Genomic DNA, 22,041 nt, shown 5'->3' with positions numbered 1-22,041 from the left:
GGGAACTAATTCTTTAATCATCTTCATTTTCATAGTGCCAGATCGGCAAAGGAGAGAGTTTAGCTGGCAGTAACAGTGCTTTAAGTTAACTGGGAAATGGGTGGTGTGTGTTCATGCGAGCGGAATATACAGCATTGTAGTTGTGTAGCTTTTGATGAAAAATGATGCTCAGCAATGGTGTCATAAAGTTCAATACTTTTCATAATAGTGTCACAGTTTTTCTTTGCATGAAGTGATGTTCATTTTGTCGTTTCCTTTCCTCAATTCGAAAATAAGCAGATCATGACTTGCTTCAAGCTCTAATTTGTGCACTTCGCGTTTGGAGACAAAGGTACCAGACAGTACCAAACTAAATCGGTCACACTAATCGTTCTATCTGAATTAGCTTTCATTATTTAAGTGGCAATTCTAATGTTATTAAGGATATCCAAACAAATGAACTATAAAAAATCCTATCTTAAATGAATTCAGCGCTGTGGTAATTCCTTTTGCAATATTTGATAAAAAATTTGAAGTTGAGAAAGTATAATTGATGCGGTAATATTTTTTAATGAGGATTTATACAAAGCATGTCTTGTATGTAAATTCAGTATTTCCACAAAACTGCACGAATGGCAGCGACCCCAATTTATAACCCCACACACCCGCTGTGCTGGGGAGCAAACTTTGGCTGTGTTCTCGCTTTCTCGGTGCGCTCGAACGATGAAAGAATTTTCTGTCACAGAACATCTTTCAGCAAAACAACACGTTACTTGTAAGGCAAATGAGTATTGTAAAAGTAGCTTTAAATCTCCAAATGAATTATACTGCATCAACTACAAAGTGAGTGTGAACAGTACTTGTGTTAGCAGTGATACTCAGCTGGATGTGTAACAACACGTTGTGGCCTTTCAGGTACCTGGTATTCAACCTGCAAATTGGGTCATCAGAGGCTGGAGGGCGATGCCAGGCGGGGCGAGTGCCACGCGACAATGTTGTTGTGGAGTATTCAGTGGACAATGGACAGACCTGGACATCACTGCAGCAGATCGAAGCACCTCACACCATCAACAGGTCAGAAGCTCACTTACATTGAACGGCATTTGATGCTCGTATGTCAGTTTTGTTAGTAAGACAGTTCCAATCTTAAATCTTGGGCGGAGCCAATTAGGCTATCCAAACGGTAATTTGATTTTGTATCTTTATGTCGATTACATATGTGTGTACTTATTGAAATATGCCTGAAATGCTTTTAACGTATGTTACATCCTGGTCTACTTAACTGCGAAGTTTATCCCGAGCTTGATATATAAAATCACATGGCGGGTAATCACAGTAAAATGAAAGTGACATCATCATACAGAAGAAATCAGTGGCATGGGCTCACTCCATTCTCATCTGCCCAGTCGTTCTCACTCCATTCCAGTTGGAGAACTCTCAGAATCCTCACAGTCCACCTTCAGTCTTTCACAAACTCCCACAATAATGATGGACAATAAACTGCCCTGGTTCGATCAGTTGTTCTCAATCTTACAGGACTTGGCCAATCGGCTGAAAGTGAAAACTAAGAATCTTTTACGAAAATATTAATAATACATTCTGATAATGATTAAAGAAGAAGACAAAAATGAATATATATCCTCTTCTGTCAAATCAGCAAAGTAATAAAGCATGTGTTTATATAAGAATCACGAATGAGAAATGTCCATTATAAAACAGCCCACCGTAGCCTCCTTAAAATCTAGCCATGGCCCCACCGAGGTGGAAAACCATTGCAGTCTGACTCCTTCAGTATTTTTCTTTAACAGCAGATGAACAGAGAAAGGAAAATCTAATTTTAAAAAATCCATTCACCAGATTACAGGTGTCCTCTGTTCATTAAAAAAAAAAAAAGAAAAGAAAAGGTCTGTAATAGTTAGACTGAGCTGCTTGGAAACTAATCTGGGGAAGCGAGTTCCAAAGAAGAGCAGTTCTGGGAATAAATGAATTGTGATAGGCAGAAGTTCTACAGTATGGTAGTGTGACATTCAAGTTATGAGCGCGACCAGATGCCCGTGTAGCCCGGGGGAAGACATGGAGAGGTGGCACAATGGATGCAACTTTGCCTGAGCATATGCCATAAAAGTATCTGTAAAATAATGCAAGGAAGACAACATTCTTTCTTACTTGTAGGGGGGTTGTTCATTAATTATTATTCTTGTAACCTTGTTCTGAATATTGTCTAGTTGTTTTAGTGCAGTCTCTCCACATCCACTCCACAAGGGTGAGCAATATTCCAGCTGAGAGCGCACATGATGCTTGTAAACTATACCTAACTGCTCGTCAGTGAAGAACTTACTGATTCTGTACAATAAGCCAAGCTTCTTTGAGGCAGTTTTAGCAAGTGCTCTAGCATGAGAGGTCCAACTGAGGGTATTGTTAAAGGAAACGCCTAGAATTTCAGTAGTTTTAGAGTTACGTAGGAATATTGCATTGAAGGTAATATAGGGATCAGGCAATACTTCTCTACTAGTAAATTGGATATATTTGGCTTTTCTAGCATTGAGACAATGTTATTTTGTCCTCATTCATTGACCTAGGATGTCTTAATTTAAGGAGATTGCTGTGCTGAGTTGGGAGTTAGAGATATCAGACTATGTGAATTGGTATTTAACTGTGAGGGAATTGTGGACGTTGAGTCATCTGCATATGGTCGAATGGGATTATAGGCGACTGACAAGAGATTATTAATATGAATGAGGAACAAGATTGGTCCCATGACTCAACTTTGTGGCACGCCGGCATTAACTGAGTGGAAGTTGGAATATACATCATTTACCTTTATTCTTATCTTTCTGTTGATGAGATATGAGGAAACATTGGGACAAAGGATGATAGACCGTAGTAAGGGAGCTTGGATAACAGGAAACGGTGCAACACTCTGTCAAAAGCTTTAGAAATATCAAAAGTTACTGCATGGGTTTCTCCGTGCTGGTCATGACCGATGGGTGGTAGGTGTAAAGAAATTGAGTATATCAACAGCCAATCTTTCGTGGCGAAAACCATACTGTCTATCACTAATTAAGTTGTTGGATTCAAGATGTTCAGCAATATGTTTATCAATGACAGTGTCAAAAATTTTACTCAGAGAAGATGTGATAGCCATTGGTCTGTAATCAGAGGGATCAGACGAACTTCCTTTCTTTGGAACTGGGTAGATATTGACGTCTTTCCAAGAATTAGGGAATGAAAAAGTGCACATGCATGGTCTTAATAATTTAGAACAGAATCAAGTTTAGTGGTGGAATGGATGACGACTTATTAAAGTTACTGTTGGGAAAAATGAGAATTGATCGGAATATTCTGTTATGTGGATTATTTAAGAGTTTGGATGCTTGGTTGTGAAGAAAATTTGATTTTGCGAGATTTATTACTGCTTTTGTATGGTTTCAAGCAATTTTAAAGTGACTGAGAGATTCGGTAGTTTCAGCTTTAAGTGAGAGCTGTATACCAAAGAGCTTTGGGTCGTTGCTGTGGCACAGTTACTGTCAAACCATTTGGGGAAGTCCGATCTTTCAGCAAATTGTTGACAAGGTATGAACAGTTCCACACCAGCTTATATTAAGTCATTAATGTGGGACTGGGAAAAATTGATGTCAGTGGAGAAAAAAGACTGCCATGGAATATCAGCAAGATAATTTCAAAATTTATCCGGTTTGCCCTATCAGAGTGCCATGTGGTCACCCTGACAGGTTCAGAAGGGGGAGGTTTAGGGCAACTGACGAATCAAGCTTTGATGAGAGTGTGGTCGGAGGATCCAAGTGGTTACAGTACTTGTACCCTGTATCGATCTGGATTATTTGTCAGGAATAGATCGAAGAAATGGGCGTTATGGTCAGGATTATCTAGTGTTGTGGTTGGTTGTTTTTTATCGGTTGCTGGAGATTAAACGATTCTGCAAATAGCTCACATTCCAGACTAGTATCGTCAGTCCTGGTAGAATGAAATAACCATTCTACATTATGGACGTTAAAATCATCCAATATGGTAATTTCAGAAGTAAAAGTTAGATCTGAGTTGATCAGTTGTTTAGATATAATTCAAATACGCTAGGTTCTGCTGAAGCATTGGAGGAACGGTAAACTATACAGATATGTTTAGTTATATTAAGGTAGTTAGTTTGTAAAATTAGTCATCATTATTAGCAGAAATGAAATTGATGACTGTATCAACTGTGTATTCTGATTTAATGTAGCAACACGTGCCACCCTTGTCACGAAAGTTAGTGAGGCGATGGTAACCAGGAAAACTATGTGGAGATAAGTCAGCAGAGGGAGAAATTTGAGTTTTTGTGAGGAATAGGGCTACAGGGGCTGTAGATTCAAGTACGAAGTGAAGAGAATTCAGATTGGTACTAAGACGACGGAGATGGTAAAAATAAAGCTGAACCCGCACTTCTTCGCTGACGAGCATGATTTTTGGTGGCAACAGCCGCTGTCGACACAGTTGCCTGATGACGACCAGGAGAGCCTTGTGAGGTCCGAGGTACCATGGCATTGTTTCTTAATACTGTAGCAGCCACTGTTAAGGGAGGGATGTAACAGAAGGTGTGATGTGTAATGTGCATGTAATTTGGTCTAGGCAGTTGGAACTAGATGTTTGTGAGAGTATGCTGGCTTACTCTTTGTGTTAATGACAACATTGAAAATGTTCAACAACGTAAGATGGTCAGGAACAGGTCCTGAGGGCTGGCGAAACGAGAGCTCCAGCTCTCCCTGTCACCACCTTGCCATCCACCTCGGGAACACCGCCTGTTCGACTGGTGTTATGGTCTACTTACCTTATAATGAGTTAAATAGTAATCCCAATTCTGAGTGGCAAAACAGAATGAAATGTGACAGAACTGGAATTTTAAACCTTCCTAAAGTCGAGTATTCATTCTTGTCTCCGACAAGAGTGTTTTCACCCCCCCTTTTTTTTTTTTGTTCGTTAATTTGTTTGTTAGCAGGATTACTCAAAAACTAAAAGAGAGATTTAGACTAAATTTGGCCGGAAGAAAGCCCATGTCCCAGGAAACAATCGATTAACTTTTGGGACCGATCCCGATAGTATTACAGATTCTGGATCCGGAAAACAATTTTTGTGGAACCATAATCAGTGATGAGAAAACTTAACCCACTGTGAAGTGTAGTTTGGAAATTACGTTCCCCTTGTCGGAGAGATGCGCTCCACTGAGCGCCCCTCAAGCTGAAGCTTGATTAGTCTCATATCTGCATAAAAATGTTGATATTGTGGCAACAGGATATTGCACCATGCGTGATCAATATTGTGTGTGTGTGTGTGTGTGTGTGTGTGTGTGTGTGTGTGTGTGTGCGTGCGCGCGCGCACTTATTTAAATGGGGAGAGGAGAATGGGAATATTAACGCAGCAGAATAATTTATTATTACGCATCTTATGTAGTTTAAACTGTAATGTACTTTATTGTAATCTTATGTACAGTTAACTTTAAATCAGTATGTTATAAAATGTATTATCTTTTGTCTGTAAGGAGGAGCGCATTCTTCATCCCATTGCCCGCTGGGGCGCGAACCCGGCACACACGGTTCCGCTGGTGGCAGGAGTACCCTGGCATGATGATGGCGGACGACCCGTCACTGGGTGAGTGTGTGTGTGTGTGTGTGTGTGTGTGTGTGTGTAGTGATAATTAAAATATCCCAAGGTGAAGATTTCACAGCAACTGGAATTGGAACGGAAAGAGTCTTGTAGGTTTGACCAGAGTTGCTTCTAGAATTTTGGATAGTCAGTAAGACAGGGGAAAGATAAAGTACATACATGATTAGGGTTATTCCTGCTCAGTAACGTGAGCACGGACACGGTCATGTGCTGTGTGCTCAACCGACATCTTTCAAACTTCGAATTAAGCGTATGGAAAATTGGAAGTTGCTGTTGGTAGTCTGAGACAATTTAGTTCTGGTGGAAGGAGAGATGAGGCTCCTTAGAGGAAAAGATTGTGGTACTAGGAAATGAAATTGGGTGAAATGCCATGAGCAGGAGGCTTTATCAGGCTATTTGTAAAATAGCTGTAATTTGCTTAGTGAAGGAAAGAAAACATATAAACAAATGTTTTCCAGAGTACACTGGCCTACTTTGAATGTTGAGGAAACAAACAGATGATGTTTATCTTCCCTGTGAAGAGGCCTACTGCCTTGTCCACTGGCGCCGTGTGTGTGTGTGTGTGTGTGTGTGTGTGTGTGTTCTGTTGTGCATTCTGTGCTGTGTTGTGTTGTGTGCGTGTGTGTGTGTGTGTGTGTGTGTGTGTGTGTGTGTGTGTTCTGTTGTGCATTCTGTGCTGTGTTGTGTTGTGTGCGTGTGTGTGTGTGTGTGTGTGTGTGTGTGTGTGTGTGTGTGTGTGTTCTGTTGTGCATTCTGTGCTGTGTTGTGTTGTGTGAGTGTGTGTGTGTGTGTGTGTGTGTGTGTGTGTGTGTGTGTGTGTGTGTGTGTGTGTGTGTGTGTGTGTCTGTCTGTCTGTCTGTCTGTCTGTCTGTCTGTGCGCGCGTGCGCGCGCGTGCGCCAAGGCATGATAGGCTACCATGGTGTTGGTAACTCGAACAACAATGGCCTTAGACTGCTTTCCTTATGCTCAGAACACAGACTGGTCATCACCGACACCATTTTTCAACATGCGAATAAACACAACACCACATGGACGCACCCACAATCTAGACATTGGAGCCTAATTGACTGTCATTGTAAGGCAGAGAGATCGAAGAGAAGTTCTTATATCCCGAGCTGTGAGAGGTGCTGAGTGCTCAACAGACCATAACCTACTAGTCACCGAACTGGAAAAAATCATACGCCCACAAATGCGCCGCAGACCATCCACCAAGAAACTAAACTGTATCAGTTTAAAGAATGTGGCAAGTTGTAACACCTTCTGCAGCACTATTACAGGCAAGCTCTCTCAATGTCCACCTCTTGATCAGAACAGCAATGCAACAAACCTTGACGCAGAGTGGCTGAACATTAAGACACTGCTCCTGAACACTTCAGAGGAAACTCCAGGCATCTCCACTCACTACCATAATTACTGGTTTGATGAAAATGCTGAGGGCATTCATGACCTTCTTGCAATGAAGAACAGAGCACATAACAACTGGTTGGCTCATCCTAGCTCCTTAACTCTAAAAACTGAATTCCAGAATCTCAGGAGTGAAACCCAGAGGAAAATGCATGACATGGAGAACAAATGATGGACTGAGCAAGCAGAGGAGCTGCAGAGACTGGCTGATATTAACCACCAACATGGGTTCTACAAATCCACTTAAATCCATCATGAGCCAACCAAACAAAACATAAGCCCTTTTTGATCAGCCGGAGGAGAGCTCCTGAATGACAAGCAAGCAATTAAAAAAAGATGGGCACAATTCTTCAGTAACTCACAGAATCGAAGAAATCTGTGGGCCGCAATATCCTTGGTAACTTCCAAAATGCTCCTCAGGCGGCAGATCTCTATGTCCCACCTACACTTGCAGAAACTGTTCAGGCCATCCGAACTCTAAGAAAAATTTAAAGCCCTGGCCCTGATGGCACACCGTCTGAACTGATCGAAGGGGGTGGCCAGTTACTTCACCAGGGCCTCCATAATCTGATACTATCTGGAACCAAGAACAGATTCCACCTTAATGGTTTGCTTCTGATACTGTAACCATCTACAAGAAGAAAAGGGGCCACACAAATTGTGACAACAGTAGAGGTATCTCCCTCTTGTGAACGCTAACTAAGTACTAGCCAAGTTAATGTTATCCAGACTGATAAAACATTTGCCTGAGCTAACACTTTCTGAAACACAATGTGGATATTGGAAAGAACGAAGTACCACGAGCAGAACTGTGACTAGTACATTGCATTCATCGTCCTTGCAAAAGCATTTGGTACTGTCAACAGAAAACTTTTTTATGGAATGCTCTTCCAAAATATGGAGTTCCAGACAAATTTCTTACCATTCTCATGAGTTTACATGACAACATGAATGCTTGTGTGTCCGTAGGTGGGAGCAAATCCGAACCTTTCGATACGGATGTGGGCATAAATCAAGGATGTGTCCTGGCTCCTGTCATTTTCAGCATCTAGCTCACTGCAGTCACCCTTTTAAGTCACCAACAAATGAACTCTGATAATGGAATAAAAATCCAGTTCCGACTTGATGGTAACTTATTTAATCTCAGACGTCTTCAAGCACATACTCCAGAAGCCCTACAACACAGTCTCACCGTTGTTTCCAACATATTTCAAGCAGTGGGGCTCTGAATAAATGTCAGTAAAACAGAAATTATATCTTAGGGAAACAATGTAGCAGAACCTCTTGCAATTCAGATAAATTGCGAGGATGTAAAGCAGGTGGAGAATTTTACCTGCCTTGGAAGTGTTCTCACAGATAAGCATAACGTTGATGGAGAAGTCCTTGCACGAATCAGCCACGCCTCAGCCTCTTGTGGGCTTCTCAGATCCAGAGTCTTTGAAAACACCAACTTGATAATCGAGACAAAGGTATTAGTATACACAGATGTATGCCTCTCCACCTCTTATACGGTGCTGAGTCCTTTACTACTTACCAGCGTCACATCAAACAGCGTGCAAGTCTTCACATCCGAATCTTACGGTGCATCCTAAGACACACATGGCAGGATAAAGTCCCTCACTCACAAATTCTTCACGGGGCAAAGTTAACCAGCATAGGAATCATGCTGGCAGAAAAAAAAAAAAAAAAAAAAAAAAAAACAGCTTAGATGAGTCGGACGCGTGTTCCGCATGCCTGAGCACCACCTTCCCTACCAGGTTCTGTATGGCCAACTCCCCAGAGCACGCCTCAACGCAAAGGGGACAGAAGAAGAGACGTAAAGATAATATAAGAACAACTCTAAAGAAATACATCATACCAAAATAGCTTGAAACCAATGCCTCTGACAGAAATCAGTGGCATGCCTTCTGCAGCAAAGGAACTATTCATCTCGATGATGCTCGGAAATTGGCCAGAGAAGAGCAGAGACAACGGAGGCACAACGAAAAGGGAGTTCTCCCAGCAAACCCGGACTTTACATGCCGACTGTGGCAAAGTTGGTGGATCCAGAATTGGTGTGCGCAGTCACACACGTTTGCACCAAAGACTGAAAAACACACCATCTTTGTGAGTATAGTAGCCGTCGCCTTCTGCAGTTGAAGGACAGCTTTAAATAAGATGTGTGTGTGTGTGTGTGTGTGTGTGTGTGTGTGTGTGTGTGTGTGTGTGTGTGTGTTGTCATGCTGAGTCACAATGTAAATATTTAAGCTTTTCGTCATAATTTGGGGTTTTCAACCATTGGTAAATTATTATATTGTCTTGGGTTAACAGATTGCAGGGAATGAAAGATGTGGGAAATGTACAATAACAATATGTTGAGAAATGTCCTCTTATTATTTACGGAATTGCTTGATAAAGCAAAAGGCAGATTTAACACGATTCCGTCAAAAAAAATGGTAAGTAAATGACCAACAGGGGTTTACTGGCAATGACCTTATGAATGTGATCTTGTCTTTGTGAAGAAAATGAGAATAAAGATGGCTAAGAAAAGTTTTCCTACATTAGTCAGAGCATCGTGAATTACTGTACTTAAGTTGCCCAGTAACAGGATTGAACTGAACTGCAACAACTCGGTCATTTGACGCAGAAAAAGCGTCAACACCTGCATACTAGAATGGAAGCAATATCTGCTTGCAGGAACAAACAGCATTAAAAATACGGTAAAGATCGTAAAAAAAAAAAAAAAAAATTAAAAAGCCGGTGAGCAAGAGGTTTCTTCAAGCATGGGGTCATTAGTCTCTTCGGTTAAGGAAGCTTCCGAGCACCTTTTCCTTAACAGTTTAATGTTGCATATGGCACGCTAAATTTCTGTTGTGTGCGGTTTTTGCAATAAGTACTGGCATTAAAATGACATAGATAACATAAAAGACGATAATGAAGCGTCAGAGGCAAAATAAGTTGTAAAGAAAGAGGCGCTAGCAACCCTGCTTAACCAACAAAAATGTAAGCCTTAGAAGACAGATAGTAAGCTCCATCAGCTCCCATCTTTATGGACAAACCTATGAAACTGTCCCCCAGACTCGGGAACTCGACCAGCAAATGACAGACAGTAAGAGGAACCAGGCAGTCATCACAATACTGATGAGTCCCACCACACATAAGCTACTCATGAGTGAGCCGTAAGTGTCCAGTGCGAAGCAGGGCAACAGCCACCTCTGATCACTGAGGCATGGAGGGGAGATCCTTCACTGAAGTCACTTTGGGGCATCTCCTCTAATTTATTATAGACAGCAACATCCCACTGTCTTTAAGAACAGGTACGAATCGCAGACTTCAAGGAAGGAGTCATATCGGTAGCAGGAAGTGGGTAGTTCGCAGGGGTTCATAGAGAACACGCAACATAGCAAATGTATTCGCCCTATCATTGCGGTCCATATCAACAAGCACAGGAACCCAGCAAAACTGGGGTAGTTTACCTCGTCACTGAATTAGGAAACATTAAAAAACGGGGAGGACCAGGGGATGAGATGAATTAAAACGCTCAGGGGTCAAAATGGCGCTTTGAGAGTCACCTTAAAAGACGTTTTTTCGTGTGCTGAAATAATTTTAAAAGCTAAAATGAGAGCAGGCAATTCATCAGTACAAACAGATGTTTTTGGATAAAGCTTCCTTCTCTCACAAAATATGGAAACACCATCCCAAACCTGACACCAGTGTCTGATTTCGAGCCATCTGTATATACAAGGTCGGTGCCTCGGTGAGTGGATGAACGTTCCAAAAATAACTGAAGAGTCTGGGAAGAGACTAAAGACTTAATGCCTTCAAAATCTGCAGAACTGCTACTCTGGAAGGAACCATGGAGCGAAACTAGGTAGCCAGACAGGACAGACAGGCACTACAGAGAGGCCCAAGTCCACCATAATCTGCCTGACTCTGTATCCAGAGGGATGTGGAGCGTGTGGATGAAAATCATAATACTAAAAAAAAAAAAAAAAAAAAAAAAGACTGCTGTGACACAAATAGCTGTAGGTGAGTCTGACATATGTCTCACATGATTCCAGCAACGAATGATAAATAATCTGCGCTGCAGATTCAAGGGAGGCATGCTAGCCTTCACCTACAAGCTAGAAATCGGCGAGGATATGAAAACACCAGTAGCAAGTCACAAACCAGCATGATGCACAGGATCGAGAACACCAAACTGCAGTTTAGTAGCAGAGGCGTACACCTCACAACCCTACACAAGTTCAGATCTCACTAAGGCTTGATACGGGTGTAGGAGTGACTTGGTCTGCATCCCACTAAGTTCGAGACAGTACCCTTAACTAATTCATTGCATGCTTACAAAACACCCTTAGAAGTTTCAGATGTGAAACCCAAGTCAGCCAGCACTCAAATATTAACCCAAGAAACTTGGTCTCCTCCAGACACTATTAGCCAACGCATATGCAGAAATAAGTCGGGGTTGGGTGCACTCCCTCGATTCTGACAAAAAGTGCATAGCTCCAGTATTGTTCGAAGAAAAACACCTCTCTGGTCCGCCCAGTTAGCGACCCTGTCCAATGCCGGCTGCATTTTTCTCTCATCAGACATCCAGGGGCCAACAAAACCCTGTTGCTTAGTCATCCACCCAAAGGGAGGAAGACATTCCTTCCTGCAGGGAATCTATTATATTATGGATGGCAACAGCAAACAAAGAAACACTTAGCACATTCCTCCTTGGAGCACCTTCCTTCTCAAGTTGACAAACAGATAATGAGAAGCCCCGACGGACCTGAACTTGCGGCTAGATGCGTAGGGCTCACATTCTCATCGGTTAAGGAAGCTTCCTAAGACCTCTTCCATAGCTATTTACGTTTGGATAGGGTGGTTAATATCTTTTCGTACACTAGTAATGCAGAGTATAGCAGCACTGAAAGTATTTATGCAGCACAAAGACTACAGTGAGGTGTAACAAAAATAAAAAATCTAGGAAAGGTGTTAAGGGCTTCCTCAAACGACGAAAATTAGAACCTTGATGCCAATAAATACCAATGACAGGCAGCCAAGCAGCCCAAACTTAAGTTGACTTGGGATGCCATGGCGCAGTGCCGTATTATATTTTTCCAAGGCGAGTCAGTACAAGGTAGGGTAGTGGATGTTGGAGTGGCCCTGGTGAGAGAGGATAGTGTTTGGAAACTCCCTGTACTGTTGTTTGCAGATGATACTGTGTTGTTGAGTGAAGACGAAGGGGAGCTGCAAGGCTTGGTGGATGAGTTTGAGAGAGTGTGTAAGAAACGGAATCTAAAGGTGAATGTAGGGAAGAGTAAAGTGATGGTCTTTGAGAGGGGTGAAGTTAGTGAATGTACAGCGAGGTTGGATGGTGAGGAATTGGAAAATGTGAGTACGTTTAAGTACTTGGGTAGTGTGATGAGTAAGGATGGAGGTTTGGAGGGTGAAGTGCTTGAAAGGGTACAGCAGGGAAGAAAGGTTGCTGGTTCTTTGAAAGCAGTGATAAGAAACAGGGAAGTGAGCATGGAAGTGAAAAAGTTACTACATGACAGTATTGTGATACCAACTCTAACGTACGGAAGTGAAGCTTGGACATTGTTGGAAGGACACAAGTCAAGAGTGAGAGCAGTGGAAATGAGTTATTTAAGAGAAGCCTGTGGAGTCACGTGGAGAGACAGGCTGACGAATGAGGATATAAAGGATCGTTGTGGTGTGGATGTGGATGTGATAGGAAGCGTTATGAGGAACACATTGAGGTGGTTTGGCCATGTGGAGAGGATGGAAGGTGAAAGACTGACGAAAAGAGTGTATGTGAGTGAGATGGAGGGGGGAAGAGGGAGGGGGAGGCCGAGGATGAGATGGAGGGATGGGGTGGAGAGGTATATGAGAGAGGGGGGTGTGAGTTGGGAGCAGGGCAGTGAAATGGCGGTGGACAGGGCGACTTGGAGGCGATTTGTTTGTGGCCACCCCAAACGGGATTGAGGCGTCTGGCAATAGATAGATTGATAGATAGAGTCAGTAATTGAAAAACATGTTTTCGCTATGATGAGAATGGTGCATGCGCTCATCTCTCTCTCTCTCTCTCTCTCTCGCTCTCTCTCTCTCTTTATTTCTTTAATGAACAGGGACACTAGCGTCGATATGACCCAAATCATGTTTATTTTTGGCCAGCGTTTGGAATGTTGCAAAGCTGTTGTCAAGTCGTTGACGGTACTGCTACTGATGGGGGAGAGTATGGCAGGGCGAAGAGGGATAGGTTAGAATGTGATGAAAAGACTGAGTCCTATGGACATCGTTAGACAGTATATTCAGTTTTGAACTGTTGTTTTGGTAGAAGACCTTAGCATGTTTAAGAGGAAGTTGGCCAGTCATCTCATATTTTACAAAGAAGAATGTGTCTTGGAACTGTGTCAAATGCTTTGTGCTATGTCTACTGCTGCCAGCTTGATTCGTAATGGTTTCCGTTTCATGTTGAAGCTATCTAGGATAAGCTCAATTAACTCTGAGATTTGGGCGGTGGTTGAATGTTGGTTTGGGTCGGAATATGTGTAAGGAGTCAGATAGAGGGATGTGGAGGTGATGTACGGTTTTGGATAGTGTGCAAAGAGCTATATTGTTTTAAATGATGTGGGACTTATGGTAGATTTTTCTTTTCTGAATGAGCGGATGTTCGTTACCTTCTTCCAGATACTGAGGATTTTGGTTGTTAGATCAGAATTGGATATTTCTGTATAGGCTCTTACTGTATTGCAGTCGGGCCAAGATTTTTTGTGGATGTTTGAATTCTGATCATGATCTATTTTTATGAGTTTTTTTTTTTTCCCAACACCATTTACTGGACTTGTAATGTGGATGGAGGAGGTGTTTGTGTGTTTTTGAATTTTCTGAATTCTTAGCCGTGGCTTTGTGCTGAGAATTCAAGTTTTTGTGGGTTAATAGCAGCGAGCGAGCGCAGCGAGCGAAGCGATGTTTGCTGTACTTTCAGCTGAGAAATGACCGGCCTGACATGACTCGGCCCGGCCCGACACGACACGACACGGCCGGACCGCGATGGGTTTCAGAGGCGAAGAACTTTTCTACTATGTGAGATAGAGAAGAAATTCAGCAGGTAGTGGATACATCCAGTAGATTTTGTTTTTACTCATGATACAAAAAAAAAAAAAATTATTGGAATCCCAGATTCCCGAGGCAAAGTACCAATGGTTTCAATGGACATAGTGCACTATGAAATTGATTTAAAAAAGATTTCCTGTTGTAACACTGTGTCTTCTTGCATGAATTCTAACAATTAAATATCGGATATTATGATCTTAATTTACAATTAAATATCGGATATTATGCTCATAATTTTACTTGAACATTTTTTTGTCTTTAGGGAATGAAATCAGCAAGGGTAATCGCCCCATTTCTGGGTTTTATCATTTAATCAATAGCCAAGCGTTTATCGACGTAGTTCGTTCACAAGGCAAGTCGGGAGCAGAGAACTGAAATTGCGAGTGTGATAAATGCTACGGCGCCTCGTTATATGGACATCCAGAGAGAAAACGTGAGAAAGTAAATATTTTAGCTCAATTATTCTTCTGTTATTGTTCAACTACCTCACCAGAAACGTTGAAAGTTTACACCAAGACGAAATTATGATGACAGGCAAATGTAAAAACGCTCGCTCGCTCGTCACGCGCTCACAAAGCGCACTTTACTGATTGATGTTAAGAAATTTATTAGGTTGTTTGCTTGTTCGTTCTTCCTGGGCACAGTTCCATCGCTGCTTGCTTCCTGAGTTGATGAGAGTTAAGGTTTTCAATATGTGGATATATACTGTATATACATATTATTTTAAATTTCCAGAATTTGCTGCTGTTCGTTCACTGCCTACAGTTGTCAAACTTTTTTTCTATCTTGTGTGTCTTAATCATTTCATTTACAATGTTTAGACTGTGTAAGATTTTCAGTTCTGATAGGGTGGGTTGAGTTTTTCTGTTTAATATATTTCTGTTCTTGATTAATTGTTTTGTTTGAGGGGAGAAGTTATGGTTGGAGTTCTGAGGGTTATCACTCGGGATATGAGATTTACTGGCTCTTGTAACGATTCTTTTAAAAATGGTGACTACTGTACCAGTGTTTGGAAAAAAGTTTCTGCTGGAAATTTTTGATGTTTACTCCATGTCTTAAATAACCCCTGCCCAGTTTGTGTTCTGGTAACTGACCAACATTTTTTCCTGTCTCTGGCCGGAATTGCTTTTATTGTGTGTAATATAATACCGGGGAAGTGGTCCAGTGAGAGATCACGGACTACTTTCTAGGATGATTGACTGGCTAGCGTTGAGGTACTGTACATAAAGTAAGGTGAGGGGAGGAAGTCGTTTCATTATGTCTGTGTGGAGGTCTTGTACTGGTGTGGGGACTGTTTAAGATGTTTACATGTTCAAGCTGTTTTTCAACAAGAGCCCCTCGGCTGTCTCGTGTTTAAGTGTTTAGCATTTTTTCGGAAGATATTTATTGTTTGTTTGTTTGACTGTTTATCTGTCCGTGTGTGTGAAGTCGAGTACGCCTTCAGTCCTATGAAAAGTTTACTGACATATTCTTTAAATGAGTTAAGAAATTCAGGAGTGTTTAAGCTTCAAATAGTGAATAGGGAAAGGTAGTTGTGTTAACGACTTTTCCTTAGTGACTAAGTGCAAGGACGAGCGAGTCACTCATAAGCCGCCACCTCTTGATTGTAATTATTGCTGATATCTGGTCCTTAGAGGGGAGGGACGAGTGAGATATCAGTATCATAAGCCGTATGACGTCACTGGACATGGTATGTTATCGCAAGGGATGGAAGAAAGAAGCAACCTGTGCACTCCCTCTGTCCCATGAAAAGTGAGTAAAAGAGTTGAGAGTGAGGGTCTAGAAACCCCGCTACTGTGTATTGGTTCAGGGACGCGACAACTTCACCTTCCAGCAGATGTATAGCAGGTAGTCTCGTACCCCTTATGGCACAAGTGCAAGGGCGGGGATGACTCTACCTAGGGTTTCCATTCTCCTCTAATTCATGTTAGCAATGAGATCAAAGACCTGTAATTAGAATCTCTACATTCCGTGTAAATGTGTGAAGATGTGTTAAGATGGAGATGACGAGTATTACTAAAAAAGCTAACTACAGTGCTGAGGAAGTTCATCGGTCATGTATATTTACCACATTGTTGCGGAAGTGTGCTTGCATCATAACTTGGTTACACTACTGTGGTATCAGAGGCATGTCTTAATGATGGTCGCTGCAGTGGCAGACTCGAGTAGGCTATATGTGATTTTATTTGCAGCGGAGCTGGTACCAAACCCTATAGCCTAACAGTGAAGCTGTTGGTGATGGTAGCAGTGGTGTTAGGTGTGAGTGTGGGTTGCTAGGATTAAACTTGGCGGTAGCACTGGTACAGGAAATGTCAGAAGTGCATTAAGAAGGCCGTAATAAGGGTTCGATCAAATACTTTTTTTTTTTAGAGGTCAAATACAAATAAAAAACTTTTGAAGTTATCATACAAAAATACAAATACAAATACTTTTATTCTCAAATACAAAAATACAATTACAGATACAAATACCTACACATCAGAATTACATTTTATCATCATAATGCACGGAAAATTTCATAATTTGCCTGTAAGTAACAACACATATAACATTATGAAGAAATACAAATACAAATACAAAATACCTTTTTTCTGGGTGCCAAAATACAATTACAAATACAAATACTTCGAAAATGTTTTTAAATATACCTCAGATACATATATACTGTAATTATATTTGATTCACCCCTGGCCGCAATAATACAGTTGTGGCGTCAGAAGTGATTGTGGCTGCGGTGGCAGATATCGCCATACATAACTGAGTGATAATAAAAATTAACAAGATCTTATATGAGTGGTGTTTTCAGTCACAGCATTATTTATGTCTGTCTATCTATCTATCTATCTATAGCCCGACGCCCTAATCCCGCAAAGGGTGACCGCAGACAAAACGCCTCCAAGTCGCTCTGTCACCCACCATTTGACTGCCCTCCCCCCAGCTCACTCCCCCCTCTCTCATATACCTCTCAACTCCATCCCTCCACCTCATCTTTGGTCTTCTCCTCCCTCTCCCTCCCTCAGCTTCACCTACATACACCATCTTAGTCAGTCTTTTATTCTCCATTCTCTCCACATGTCCAAACCACCTCAGTGGATTTCTCCTATTTTTCTCAACCGCATCCACATCCACCCCACAACGTTCCTTCAATTCTTCATTCGTCAACCTGTCCCTCCATGTCACTCCACATGCTCCTCTCAAGTACCTCATTTCCACTGCTCTCACTCTTGACTTGTTCCCCTCTAGCAAGGTCCACGCCTCGCATCCATACGTCAGGGTAGGGATCACAATAGTGTCATGCATTGACTTCTTAACTTCCATACTCACCTCCCTATTTCTCATCACTGCTATCAGTGAACCAACAACTTTCCTTCCCTGCTGTACCCTTTCACGCACTTCATCCCCCAAAGTTCCATCCTTACTTATCACACTACCCAAGTACTTGAATGCTCTCATATTCTCCATATCCTCACCATCCAACCTCACTGTGCATTCTGTGACTTCATTCCTCTCAAACACCATAACTTTACTCTTGTTTACATTAACTTTCAGATTCCTCTTCCTACACACTGTTACAATTCATTCACCAAACCTTGCAACTCCCGTTCATCTTCACTCAGCAATACTGCATCATCAGCAATCAGCAACACCGGAATCTTCCACATCTCACCCTCATTCATTAGAGCCACCCCCACATCCACTGCCCTACCTTGCACCTCCTTTACAACCCCATCCATGTATATATTAAACAGCCATGGAGACATCACACACCTCTTTTTCAGTCCCACATTTAGATCAAAGAACTCACTCAGCTCACCATCCACTCGCACCACAGCCCTAACTTCTTCGTACATACTCTTCACAGCACTCAACAATTTCCCCTCCACTCCATATATTCTTAATACCTTCCACATACCTTGCCTATCTATTCTGTCATAAGCTTTCTCCAAGTCCATGAAGGCAGCAAACACTTTCTTTTCCTTCTCTAGATACTTCTCCACTAAACATCTTAGAACAAATATCTGATCTACACACACTTTTCCCTTCCTAAATCCCCCTTGTTCTCCAACTAGCTCCTTTGTTATATGCCTAACCCTATCAATGAGTATTCTACCATATATTATTCCAGTCACACTAAGAAGGCAAATACCCCTATGGTTACCACATACTTCTCTCTCCCTTTTTCCTTTGTGTAAAGGAACATTTATACCTGATTTCCAGTCCTTTGGAACCCTTCCCTCTTCCCAAGCCAATCTATACAACTTGAATATCCACTCCACAACAATCTCACCCTCGTACTTCAGCATTTCACCACACACTCCATCAATTCCTGGGGCCTTTCCTGTCTTGATCTTCTTCATTGCCTCCACTATTTCTGCCTTACTGATCTCTTCCTCCCTCCTCTCAACTCTTCTTCTCCCAGCCATTCCCCAACCACTTATACTCGCACTGCTCTCTCTCTCTGCATTCAACAAATCCTCAAAGTGCTCCTTCCATCTCCTCAATTTCTCTCTCTTCTCCACCAACAATCTGTTATTTCCATTTTTCACTCCCCTACTATTTCCCCTTTCACACTGTCTTACTTTCTTTACCTCCATCCAAAACAATTTCTTACTCTCCCTCCATTTTATACTCAAATTCCTCCCAAACTCTTCATCCTCCTTCTTCTTACTCTCCTTCATCAATCTCTTCACCTCCCTTCTCCTACTCACATATACCTCTCTCTTCTCTCTCTCATCTTCTCCCCTACCTCTACTCGCCATTCACTATATGCCTTCTTCTTTAGTTCCACAGCTCGTTTCACCTCATCATTCCACCATGCTGTCCCGTGCACACCCCTGCATCTCCTCCTCACTCCACAAACCACCTCACACTCTGCACCTATCTCTTCCGTGAATATCTTATGTACGTCTTTCACCTCTTCCATCTGCTCTAACTCACATCTTCCCAATCTCTCTTCCACTATGCTCTTATACTCTGCCATTTTCTCACTAGCTTGCAACTTCTCCACTCTTCTCACAGGAGCTGTTTCCTCCTGTCTTCCCCTTCGTCTCTTCTCCCATTTTCTTGGCAGCCTTACCTTGGCCATCACTAAGTGATGGTCTGAGATTCCATTCCCCCACTCCCTCCACATTCTTGCATCCAGCACTTGTCTTCTCATTCACTCATCCACACACACGTAGTCTATCATTGCCTTTCGTTCAACAAGTTCGTTGTCCATCCTCCTCATGACTCTCCATGTATACCTGTGGATCTTCTTATGCCAAAAGAAGGTGTTGGCTATTGCCAACCCCTTACCAGCACAGATGTCCACCAAAGCACTGCCATTCCCATCTACGTCAGCTGGCACACCCCACTGACAAACCACTGCATCCACTCGTACATTCCCAACTTGCCATTCATGTCTCCAGTTAAAAACACTCTCTCGCTCCTCTCAGATTTTTCCATACATGCTTCTACAGTTGCCCAAACCTCATCTTTCACTCTTGCCACTCGGTCCTCTCTCGGCGCATACGCACATACAATCGCCCAAGCTTGTATACCTACTTTCATCCTCACCCATACAATCCTTGCACCCACTGTTCTATACTCTCTTATTTTCTCCTTCCACTTCTTGCTTGTCGTCAGACATACTCCCTCTCTTGCCCTCTCATTCTCATTAATTCCCGAACATATACCTAAATCATATTCCCATTCTCTCACCCTTTCACCTTTCCATTTAATTTCAGTCAGTCCACATACCTCCACTCTTGCATCCTCAAGCACCTGAACAATCTCTCTCTCTTTCACTTCATCATTCACTCCTCTCATATTCCATGTCCCCACCCTTAGAATGTCGTATGTCTTGGCTTAACGTGGTCTGTCTGTATTTTCTTTGATTGAGTTTGTTTTTATGATCCAAAATATATTGCTGATGGTGTGTGTGTGTGTGTGTGTGTGTGTGTGTGTGTGTGTGTGTGTGTGTGTGTGTGTGTGTGTGTGTGTGTGTGTGTGTGTGTGCAGGAAGTAAATGGTCAATTAATAATGGAGTGACGATATTTACTAAATGTTTAATTACCATGATCTGTAGTAGTAATGATGTACTTCCATAGTAGTGTATTTTTAGATGTTGTGTCCATCATTCTATATTTTACGTTGGTCATAACCTCTAGAATTTTAAATGCAATTTCTCCAGGTTCTCGAAATGAACGGATTTTTACCCTGGCTCTCATTTAGACCTTTGTAATGGGCTAATTTGCAGACTTTCAGCTTCGTAGTCTTTTCTCCTGCAGTAAAAACATTCCTGGTTAAATGTCAGGGGAGCGGGCTGAGTGGCACCTGGACAACGTAATGGTGCTGGCCAATGAGACGCTGCCTCTTGCACTCTTCGACGACATGGATAGCGACAGGTCCACCTCCGACCCCTGGTTCCAGCAGGCGGGTGCAGCTGTCACTCCAGGCTGCGACTCGAACACCAGCGTCTTGCTCTTCTCCGGTGCGGCAGGTGGGTGTACCCTGAACAGTCATTCGAGGTACAATACATGTCACCGAGTAGTCCCTCTTCCACTCAATGTCTTATAACCTTACAGGTACAGTGAAGTAGTCTTATCAGTCCTGCGAAGCAGGATGCCATCATTTTCGGCAACTCGCCCTGTACCATTGCACGAAATTCATCCTGTGTGTGTGTGTGTGTGTGTGTGTGTGTGTGTGTGTGTGTGTGTGTGTGTGTGTGTGTGTGTGTGTGTGTGTGTGTGTGTGTGTGTGTGTGTGTGTGTGTGTGTGTGTGTGTGTGCGCGCGCGCGCGCGCGCGTGCGTGCGTGCGTGCGTGCGTGCGTGTGTGTGTGTGTGTGTGTGTGTGTGTGTGTGTGTGTGTGTGTAACTTCTCCTAGGCTAATTGGTGGATATGAATGAAACATCCCAGGTGAGTCCTTCACCCCAAGGTTTTCCGCTATATACAGTACAATTTTCCAAACATGATTTTAAGGTTGGGTCAGAGATTCTCACCAAATAAAAAAACAAGTAAATAAAAAAAAAATAGCAAAAAGAGGGCGGATGTGGCTTTGAAATCTTAGTATAAGTTGTATAATGGACTGTCATTCGTAATGCAGTCTGTGCGGAACGTGCCCCCCCCCCTCCATGATTCTTAGGGTCTCCCCCCCCCACTACCAAATGTAAAAACGATCATAAATAGGGAAGAGTGAGCACATGGATTTCATCGAAACTTTTCAAGTCAGTACGACTGGCTCCTTGATGATGTATTCCACTATATACATTTTTCCACCATTAACTTCAGGGAGGTCAGCCTCACTCCAAAACCTCTAAACGATATAAAACTGGGGAAGAAAGCCAGATATCGCACTGATCTCTTAGGGCATGTTGTAGAATGTGCTCCCATCCACTACTACTGCAACCACCACTACCACTTCTATAACAACAACAACAACAACAATAACTACTACTACTACTACTACTACTATTACTACTCACTGAGCGAATTCAGGGATATCACCCCTTCACATATGGCACCATAACGATCATGTGGCTTTTACGTCGGGTTACTAGCTTCTTATGACGCAGGAATATTATATTGTAATTCTTTCAGATCGGCCTGCATATCGCAGGATTGGGAATGCATTTTCCTTGTTGTCTCTGAAGGTACAGGAAAAAACTGCACGTCTGCTTTATTTTTTATTATATATATATTCAGAAAAACTAAACACTTTATACTGTATAAACCATTTTGTTAGCTATGTGTTATGTACGATTAAATCAGCTATATAACTCAATAGCCCTATTGCTGACACAGCTAATTTAGGTATTTTCTGGCTGCTGTCAGATGACTTTTTCCAGTTTATTGCCGCTCCTTGTAGCTGGACGGTACAATGATTCTTATTAATCCACTGTTGCCGAAGATAACCTAGGTATCTTTTTGCTGCTACTCCCAC

General features: G+C 42.3%; 1 protein-coding gene across 1 annotated transcript in view; it reads left to right on the top strand.

Moving 5' to 3' along the window:
• LOC145415023 (reelin-like) overlaps window positions 1–22,041 on the top strand; it is a 45,101-nt gene that overhangs the window by 1,410 nt on the left and 21,650 nt on the right. Inside the window, exons 2-4 of the mRNA XM_080284440.1 lie at window positions 895–1,053; window positions 5,507–5,616; window positions 20,415–20,600. Of these exons, the coding sequence (XP_080140566.1) occupies window positions 895–1,053; window positions 5,507–5,616; window positions 20,415–20,600 (455 nt within the window). The remainder of the gene's footprint in view (window positions 1–894; window positions 1,054–5,506; window positions 5,617–20,414; window positions 20,601–22,041) is intronic.

The sequence above is a fragment of the Coenobita brevimanus genome, chromosome 101 (assembly GCF_032717465.1).
Source record: "Coenobita brevimanus isolate Jiangsu-jjx chromosome 101, ASM3271746v2, whole genome shotgun sequence".
NCBI lineage: Eukaryota > Metazoa > Arthropoda > Malacostraca > Decapoda > Coenobitidae > Coenobita > Coenobita brevimanus.
This window is presented reverse-complemented; position numbering and strand designations above follow the sequence as displayed.